The sequence below is a fragment of the Solanum pennellii genome, chromosome 7 (assembly GCF_001406875.1).
Source record: "Solanum pennellii chromosome 7, SPENNV200".
NCBI classification, from domain to species: Eukaryota; Viridiplantae; Streptophyta; class Magnoliopsida; order Solanales; family Solanaceae; genus Solanum; species Solanum pennellii.
The window spans coordinates 10032885-10043254 of record NC_028643.1 but is presented as its reverse complement, the minus strand read 5'-3'; the positions used below and the strand labels follow the sequence as shown (position 1 = coordinate 10043254).

General features: G+C 35.6%; 1 protein-coding gene across 1 annotated transcript; it reads right to left on the bottom strand.

Moving 5' to 3' along the window:
- Positions 1-2294: 2294 nt before the first annotated feature.
- Positions 2295-9393, bottom strand: LOC107024827 (putative receptor-like protein kinase At3g47110). Its single transcript, XM_027918337.1, has 4 exons — positions 8429-9393; positions 3757-5931; positions 2779-3187; positions 2295-2577 (listed from the first exon to the last, which is right to left on the bottom strand). Exons 1-4 carry the CDS (start codon positions 8916-8918, stop codon positions 2499-2501), a joined length of 3153 nt encoding a protein of 1050 aa, XP_027774138.1. The 5' UTR covers positions 8919-9393; the 3' UTR covers positions 2295-2498.
- Between the last annotated feature and the right edge of the window lie 977 nt (positions 9394-10370).

The following is a 10370-nucleotide window of genomic DNA, read 5'->3' as shown; positions in this document are numbered from 1 at the left end:
TTCAGAATATCAATAATATTCTACGTTATAAAGGACTAATTAAAATGTTAATATAATAAGTAAAGAGTTATATTGAAGATAAATGTATCATATCAAGATTTAAAATTATAGTTACTCGAATGATGTCTGAAATTTTGTTGAGGCTACATAAATTTAAAAGATGATATATTCATAGTAACATAAACTCGATACTATTTTATTAACATCTATCAGTAATCTATGTCAATAATAAATTTTGTAATCAATTGAATACACCTAATTAATATATATTTTTGTATTGCTTAAAGATGATAAATTGATATAATTAATGTAAATTCAAAGTAAAATTTGATGAATCGGAGAAAACAAGACATGTGGTGTTATTTAATTAAATTATTTTTTTACCCTTTAAATGTTTGTGTAACACGCATTGATCACTTATACTAGGTAAAACCTTTTTTATTTAAAAGGTATATGGAAAATAGAGCTGGAGGGTTAAAGAATAAAGTTGAAGTGTCAAAATGAGATTTCGAGACGAGCTAAAGAGGTTGTGTATGTGTTTGGCCAAGTCTTAACATCATACATAGACAATTCCAATACCATTTGCTTAAGCTCAACTAAACTAACCAGCATTAGGCCAAATGAACAATGATTGAACTAATGATTAACATCTTCAATCAGCTGCTAAAGTAATTATATATTATTATAAGTGGAAAGCTCTTAACCTTAAAGCTGAATTATCATTTTGTCTTTATCTTACTCCTAACATAGATTAATATTAATATCTATTTAATTAATTAAATATTAAGTAATAGTTATATTAAAATTCATGCATCAAACAAGATTTTAATGCATCATATGTACTAATTAAATGTGAGTAATGAAGAGTCTAATAACCTTTAAATTTTAATTTGTAAGATAAGTAAATTTTAATTTGTAAGATAAGTGGGGATAATGAAGAGTCTATCAAATACACTCATACCACATTATTTGTACTTCTTCATTTGTTCAAATTTGTGATCATATTGCATTCTACAGTAGGTTAGTCCACATCAATTGTAAAATTTCCATTACCAGTTTGTAATTATAAGAATTCGTACTATTTTATTTATTCTTATTCTTTAAAATTTCATGCATATTCATCTTCTTTTTCTCAAGAAATATGTAAATTATGATAGTTACAAGATGAATATACTCTAATAAGAAGTTGTAAGTGAATTTTTATTTTTCATATATCCATTTTTTTGAGTTTTTAAATATAATTTCGTAATTGATTATTGTATTTTTGTGTTCATCCTTTATTCTATCTTTAGGATATATATAGTAAAGCTAATCATATTTTGTATTTATTATTAATTATTTTGAGGGTAAACATGTTAAATCCCATAGAATAATAATTGTCTTCTTCATTGTTTATAACCATTTATCTTTTTAAAACAACATATTTGTACTTTTTCCTTTTTATGTGTAATCTCAAATGTTTAAAAAAATCATGTACTTAATTGTTACAGAGAGGTACAAATAAGTGCAAAAGTAAAAATAAAATAAAAACTAATGTATTGTAAAAAAATGACGAAATGATACATTGAATAATATTGTTTTAGAAATCATATATATATATGTGTGTGTATATATATATATGTATATATATATATGTGTGTGTGTGTATATATATATGTGTATGCATGTGTGTGTATATATATATATATATATATATACATATATATATATACATATATATATACATACATACATATATATATATATATAGATATACATATATATATATATATATAGATATACATACATATATATATATATATATATATATATATGTATGTATGTATGTATGTATGTATGTATGTACGTATAAAATTCAACAAATATAGTGTATCTTTATTGCTAACATATTCATACTTTCTTTTCTGTCTATTTTCTTTATTTTTATTATATGATTATAATTTTTTATAAATATAATATGTTTTGTCTACAGTAAGTCGATTTCTAGCAAAATGTAATTCAATTAGTATGAAAATATTTTTTTCTATATATTTTAGTGTGATGTCTTTTATTATGGATGTCATGTCTTTATTTACTTCTTTTCTTTCGATTGAAATTGTAATTTTTTCTATAAATTTGATGGTGTATTGCCCAAACATTTTGTAATATTTTTCTTTATACGTATTTTTTTTATAGATAATTTCTTTTTTGATTATTAAAAATTATGTTTAGTAATTAAAATATATTAATTCTATGATATAATAAAAAGTTTATTTTTCATGAAGTATTTAAAATATCAAAGCTCCATCATCTAATACAAGATTTTCATGTTATATTTTGTACATAGGACTTAGATTTGAACTTAGCTATATACATTAACTTTTCTAATATCAACTAGGGAACAAACGTGCAATGCACGTTCCGAGAACTAGTTTGTGATATAAAAGCCAAAAAAAATATAAAGCTCAGGTAATCATATACAAGTATGCATCGACATCTCGAGTTCTTCACCAAAAACATCAAGGCAAACGAAATGATGTGAAATTTTGCCAGTTACTAGTAACAGAACGACTGGAAGACCCTTCGAACCTCAAGCTCCTGAAACCAACGAAAGAAAGACAACGATTAACGAGAGGAAGAAAATTTACATGGGAAACACATCCATGCATGTCTTCATAGAACTTTTATCGTTCTAATGGATCTACAAGAATTAACATGGAACAAACGTGCTACACGTATGCCTAGAAACTAGTTTTTTCAATATCACGATTGAAAACAAAGCTAGTAGAGTGAATTTACCCGCTGGTTGAGCTGTGAATTGTATGCGAAGCAAGGAGAATGTCTCTAATTAGTTGAAGTTCCTTGACAACATCCGCAATATCCATCCTTTCTCTCGGGGATTCAGCTGAACATGCAACTCCAATCTGTATTATCGAGACCAAGCATTCCTGTGCTTGTTTTATACTAGTATCATCTTGATTGATAAGTACTCCTTCTTCGTCGGCCTCTCGTCTTTCTCTGCTGTTGCTAGGTAGAAGCATGGGTTCTACTATTTCATCAAGTAAAGCCGTCTTAGCAAAACTGTGAAGAGTCTGTCCATTTTCGAACATCCTGTCAGTAGGTCTCTTTCCAGTAAACATCTCTAGAAGAAGTATCCCGTAGCTGTAAACATCACCAAATTCGGAAGCCTTACCTCCCATGCTGTACTCTGCCCACAGAGGAAAGACCGGAGAAGACATGTAGAATCAATATGAAAACTTTCTCAAGAAGACACAAGAAAAGACCCAAAATAGTCCCTTATCTTTGGGCTAAGACTTAAAAGTCATCCTTGTTTTTTCACATGGAGTACTTGTAGTCCCTATGTTTGCAATATTGGTATTGTCCATAATTTAGTGTATAAAATGTTCAGTCATCATCCTTTATGTTAAGTAGAAACAATAACTCTATGAGCGAGAAGGTGAGACGATGCGTACATGCTCTTTGTTCTGAACACCTAGTCTAAGCATCATTGCAGCTAAACCAAGAATCTACCTTTGTTTTTTTCGAACCATATCAATTTATTGTAAACAAATAAAGTTGCAAGGAAAGAAAATTTTGTACTGTTGCATGTGAAATCTAACGCAATGAACCTCTCAATCTCAATAAAAAAAAGAAGAAGACAAGTTTGAGGGCGGACTAGAACTGCAGCAATACTATAAACACGGAGGGCTGTTAGGGCTTCGAACAAAGATACCTTTGAGTCTAAATTCAAGGATACGGGACTATCAACTATGTTACCTGGTGCAGCATATCCAGTTGAACTATATTTGCTCATGGCTTCTGAGAAAAACATTGTTAATCCAAAATCAGCTACATGGGCAGTCATGTTGTTGTCGAGAAGAATGTTCTCCGGCTTCAGATCACAGTACACAATTGGATTGTGGCAATGATGATGAAGATATTCCAGTGCACAAGCCACATCAATAGAAATGCTTAGTCTTTCAACTAGACCTAGTATCCTCACCTCATTAGTTGAGGTATCAGCTCCCGGAATAGGATGCAACCAATTTTCTAAGCTCCCATTAGGCATGTATTCGTAAACTAAAGCTATAAATGGATTACCCTCAAAATCACTAGTCGAACAGGCAGTATAGATCTTCACAAGATTTTGATGCCTTATGTTTCTCAAGGCTTCACACTGAGCCATGAAGTTCTTAGAAGTAGCCCCTTGTTGTTCAATGTTTATCACCTTCACCGCAACCATACATTCACCTGGATCAAGTACCCCTTTGTAAACAGAAATAAAGCTACCATTTCCAATCAAATTGGCAGAAGAGAATCCATTTGTCGCTCTATATAGGCTCTCATAAGTAACCGGTGAAGATGTTAAAGAAGGATCTCCCCTTGCCTTCCTTAACCGAATGATTATGACTAAAGACATGATGAAAACCAGTGCAACAAGTCCAGAAAGAAGAGGGATCATTAGCTTAATGCTTCTGGACTTATCTCTTCCTTCAGGCTCAGCGTTCGGACATATTGGCAACTCGAGTTCTGGTATACCCCCACAAAGTTTCCTATTCCCCGATACGGAGATTGCAGTTGCGTTCCTGAAAACACCTTCAGTTGGCAACTGACCTTCAAGCTGGTTGAAAGACAAGTTCACCTTTTTTAAGGAAATGAGCTGAAGAGATGTTGGAATCTGCCCAGATAAATTGTTGCGCGAAACATCCAATTCTTCGAGACCTTTCAAAGAACTAATGGATGAAGGAATTATATCTTCAAAGAAGTTTCCAGATAAAACAAGACTTGCCAAAGCTACACACCGCCCTATACTACTAGGAATTTTCCCAGACAACATGTTATTAGAAATATCCAATCTTTCAAGATTATTGAGACCTCCAATTTCAACTGATAGCGGACCGGACAATTGATTGTAAGCAAGATTAAGAGAAGTTTTTAAGGAAGACAAACTCATAAATCCATCTGGTATGGTACCACTAAGATGATTCTGAGAAAGGTCTAAATCTTGCAAGTACCGGAAATCGCCAAAACTAAGGGGAATATTACCAGTTAACTCATTTTTTTCCAAATGAAGTGAATATAATCGAGTCATGTTAGACATAGAAGATGGAATACTTCCTGAAAACTTGTTTTCGGACAAATCCACTAACTGAAGCCTACGAAGATTGCCAACGACTTCAGGAATGCTACCAGAAAAATCATTCTTTTGCAGTTGCAATGACTTCAAGTTAACAAGATTCCCTATTCCTGAATGAATACTACCAAATAGTTGATTACCTCCCAATCTTAGTGACAGAAGATTCGTCGATAAATTTGCAATAGAATCAGGTAGCTCACCTCCAAATTTGCAATCACTCAAATCCAGAACTTTCAGGTTTCTGCATCTACTCAAAGAATTAAAAAAACTCATGTCATCAACTTCTCCTGTTCCAATGGAATTTGATGCAAGAATCAGCCACCAAAGATCCGATAACCCCCCAAAGTCAATTGACACTTTGCCAGTGAAATTGCTACCATATGCATCAAGTTCAACTAGATTTGAAGCATTAGATAATGACTTTGGAAGGGGTCCAGTAAACCAGTTATGACCAATCTTAAGAACTTTCAACTTAAGAAGACTTGAACCAAAGTCTGATGGCAAAGTTCCATACAACTGATTATAACAAACTGTGAATATCTCCAGAGATGAAAGATTAAAAATTTCAGCAGGTACAATACCAGATAACTTATTTATACCCAAACTAAGAACATTCAATGTCTTCAATTGACTAAGAGAACTAGGAATAGTTCCTTCCAAATTGTTAACCGATAAGGAAAGTGATTTGATTGCGGAAAGATTACCTAAGGTTTCCGGGATTGGTCCAGTGAGGTTGTTGTTATGAACTTCCAATCTCTCAAGCTTTTGCAGTGAACCAAACTCAAGTGGAATCTTTCCAGACAACTGATTCCAACCTGTTGGGAATTAAACACACAACACACACAAATAATCTAGAGAAAAGAGAAACGGAACACAAACGGGACACACAAGAATTTAACGTGGTTCGGTTTCCCTACTCCACGACTGTAACAGGAGGATTTTATTTCACTTCTGCTACTACTTGAAATTACAAATACAAGGATCATATTTATAGGAAAACCAAATGGTTAACCTAGGGTTTCAGTAATGGGTCGGGCCGGCTCACAAGCCTCCACAAAGCCCAACAATCTCCCACTTGGAGGCTTGAAGAATTTCAACTGTCATCCACTTAGAACACTTGTATGTCTAGTAATCTTTTTCAACTCTCTCCTGCTACAGCGGCCTTCTCATCAGTCAACTGAAAGGCCCGTTGAAGCTCCCCGAAGCTTCAACACATCAGTCACGGCTGAAACTGCCCTTGACTCGTCCTCGGTCCCTACCGGCTCCCACTTGAGACACGAACTGCCGGATCCTAGAACTCCCTGAGAACAAACACTCTCCATACTCAGCAAGATATTTTCTGGAGACGTATCAACAGCTGGAATACTGGTTCTCTTGACCCACTGTCTTCTAGGAGCCTTGGCTGAAGCACGGCCGGTGCTCCCACTGCCACGAACGCCTCTGACTGGTCTTCCTGAACCTTTCCTTGCTCGTTCATCCTGAATCTGACCTGTGGCTCTGGGTTTCTTTCTTGCAAAGACAACCTTCTTCTGCCCACGAGATTCTGTGAACCGGACTTTGTTTTTCTTCTGAACTGGGACGGTCACTCCCTCAGACGGTAATCCGACAATATACAACGATCCTCTTTTTGTTCCACGAGCCATGACAAGATTGCCCCTCACGACCTTCCACTGCCCATTTCCGAACTTCACATGATGTCCCTGTTCATCCAACTGCCTAACAGAAATCAAACTTTTCGTCAAGCTTGGAACAACTCTGACATCCTTCAAGGTCCAGAAACCGACTGGCGTCTTCAGCACCATGTCACCCATGCCCGTAACATCAAGAGCTCTATCGTCTGCAAGCCTTACCTTTCCAAAGTCTCCAATAACCAGATTCTGCAATGCTTCACTGCTGTGGGTAGCGTGAAAAGAAGCACCAGAATCCATGACCCAGGAATCCACATTGCTCTCCGCGCAACAGATAAACAAATCCTCGTTGACGCTGTCTTCTGCAATGTTGACTTGTTTGTCTTTCTGGCATTGATTCCTGAAATGCCCCACCTCCTTGCAGTTCCAACATGTTACACCTGAGCCATCCCGAGCCTTTGACTGACTCCTTCTTCGGTTCCTGCTCCCACTACCTCTGTTATTTCCTCTGCCTCTGACGACGTTTAGCATATCACCTGATGATTCTCCAGAACTCCTTCTTCTGACATCCTCGCCAAGAACGAGATCACGAATCTTCTCAAAGGTGAATCCATTAGGTCCCACTGAACTGGCAACTGCTGTAACCGTTCCGGACCAACTGTCAGGCAATGATGATAACAGTAGTAAAGCTTGAACTTCATCATCGAACTTAATGCCAACTGACAAAAGTCTGGCTAAGATCGAATTCAATGAGTTGATGTGCTCGGTAACTGAACTGCCTTCCTTCATCTTTGTGTTCACCAACTCTCTAATCAGAAAAATTTTGTTTGCTGCAGATGGCTTCTCGTACATGTTAGACAAGGCTTCCAAGATGCCTTTCGCTGTCTTCTCCTTAAGAATGTTGAACGCAACATTCTTGGTCAACGAGAGTCGGATAACTGACATAGCTTTCCGATCCAAAACTGCCCACTCTGCATCAGACAATTTTCCTTGCTTGTCACCCAACACTACGTCCAAATCTTTCTGAACCAGCAAATCTTCAATCTGCATCTTCCACCAACTGAAATCTGTACCATCGAACTTCTCAATTCGGAACTTCCCATCTTCTGCCATCTCAAAGGACTTCGGCAATTCCCTTAACGGCGTCTACAGACAGCGGGCGGCGATTTGGACGATGCTCACGATCTGGACGCTCGCGGCTGGATCTGAGGCTCCTCGACGCGGCGGCCACTGGAACGGCGCGACGGACAGCACACGGACGACGGCTGTTCGCACCCTGCGCGGTTCTCCTAGCCGGCTGCTGCTTGAGGTTACCCACACGGTAACGGCGGCTACTCCTCCCTGCACACAGTTCTTCACACAAGAACCCTAGGTGACAATTTCTCACAGTTTGTGTTACAATGTTGTTGAAACCTCGCTCTGATACCAATTGTTGGGAATTAAACACACAACACACACAAATAATCTAGAGAAAAGAGAAACGGAACACAAACGGGACACACAAGAATTTAACGTGGTTCGGTTTCCCTACTCCACGACTGTAACAGGAGGATTTTATTTCACTTGTGCTACTACTTGAAATTACAAATACAAGGATCATATTTATAGGAAAACCAAATGGTTAACCTAGGGTTTCAGTAATGGGTCGGGCCGGCTCACAAGCCTCCACAAAGCCCAACACAACCAACACCAAGTTTAACAAGATTCAAACAACGAGAAAGATTTATCGGTATCTCTCCAGAAAATGAGTTATTAGTCAAACTAAGATGCTGAAGCCTAAAAAATCCACCAATCTGTGGTGGGATTTTTCCATGGAAATTGTTGAGCTCAAGTTTGATACTAGTAAGAAAAGTAAGATTTCCTATGAAAGGTGACAAAGTACCTGCTAAGTCAAGTGATGTTAAGTGCAGTTTAGTGACTCTTTGATGAAGATGGCCACAAATGACACCTTCCCAGCTGCAGAAATGGACTGAATTATTCCATGAAGTAAAAATACCATGAGGATCTTGAGTTATCTTTTCTTTGATGGCAAGTAAGGCTTGCATATCAGTTTCATTACCATTATGTAACTTCAAGGCATGTGAGATATTGAACATGAATGAAAGAAGGGTAATTAGATAGAAAACATAAGAACAGAATGGCATTGAAATCTTCAATTCTAGAGAAAAAACCATACTTCTTAAAAACAATGTTTGTTCTGTGCTTTTTGGTGTGAAAAATCCTTTCTTTTCTTCTTTTTATCCTTTGTACTCTATTTATTCACTTGGCATTTATTAAAAATACCTTTACTTTTTCATTCTTGGACTAAGAACAGAGAAATGTGATCCTTTCTGCAGCAAATGAAGCAAATAGAGCCCTTGTATATTTAAGGCAGAGGGAGATTTGAAGGAAAAATGTGCCTAGACAAACATTTGGTCAAGTCAACGTTTAGCCGTGTTTTGCTAACCGTTGAATGATAGTTCAGGTAGAAAAAACTCAGACTCTCAATATACAGAGAAAGGTGATCCTTTGTGCAGCCAATGAAGCATTGGAAATTTACATGCTCCACTTTTTCTATTTAGAGTGCAACAAATTATGACCATTTCAACAAATTTACATGCTCCACTTTTTCTATTTCAGGAATATGTAGTGATATTAAGGAAGATTAGATGATAATAGAAAAATAGTTAACATTGTAATTAGTGAAAAGCTAGTTGAAGTTATGGTTATATCAACAATCCATGTCATATAATTGAAAATTGAGACCTGTCTAATCAAGAATCTGATTCTTTTTCTACCTTTTGCCCTTTGATTCTCTCTTAAATGGAGTGTAAATATGTACTGTCTCAATTATATAAAAACAAAATTTAATTGGAAAGAAAAAACTTTGGACACTTCTAATTTAAATCAACTATATTTTTTTTCTTTGAAAACACTTGTAAATTTGACATAAATTATTAGTTTTGACTCTCAACTATTGACAATCTTAAAAATACTCCTCTACTTGAACACCTAAACTTAGATACATTCCCAATATGCCACATGATATAGCATGTGGTCTCAAATTCTTTAGGAGCAGGAGACTGTTAATAAATATGCGAGAAAAGTGTTGAAAATCCTATAAACTTGACGAAAATTTAACGATCTATTTAATTCGTATTGCAAGATCGAGGTGTAAAATCTTGCGACTAATCCCATTGGCTTAGTGGGTTGCCTTACATGACATACCTAGTGTATAATTGAGAGAGTAGTAATTATGTCAAAGACAATAAATAAGACAATGTTCATTTATTATGTCAGATCTGGTACAAAGGAAGGGTAAAGTGATAAAAGAGATGTATAGTACAACATTACTAATATCTCTAGTAACAAGCTTATTAACTTGGAAAACACAAATTGGAGTTTTCAGAATTGTGACAACTGACAAGATAGTATTATTATCTGTAAATTTGGTTTTTTGAATCTCTCAAACAAATTATTTGAAGGTCAAATTTTCACCACCAAATTATGACACATGTGGTAAGGTAAATATTTACGCGTATAAGATATTTACACTAAACCTATAAATATAAGATGTGCTTTTTCATGTACATTTGTTACTTAAAAGTACTCGATCAGTGGCGGACTCAGTATTTTTGCTTAGGGGT

Bases quoted from the DNA above. Each gene is read 5' to 3' on its own strand.
- LOC107024827 (XM_027918337.1), bottom strand. From the start codon at position 8,918: ATGGTTTTTTCTCTAGAATTGAAGATTTCAATGCCATTCTGTTCTTAT. The intron at 3,188-3,756 runs GTAACATAGTTG...CTCTGTGGGCAG, and splicing joins AACTGGATATGCTGCACCAG to AGTACAGCATGGGAGGTAAG. The intron at 2,578-2,778 runs GTAAATTCACTC...CGTTGGTTTCAG, and splicing joins ATTCACAGCTCAACCAGCGG to GAGCTTGAGGTTCGAAGGGT.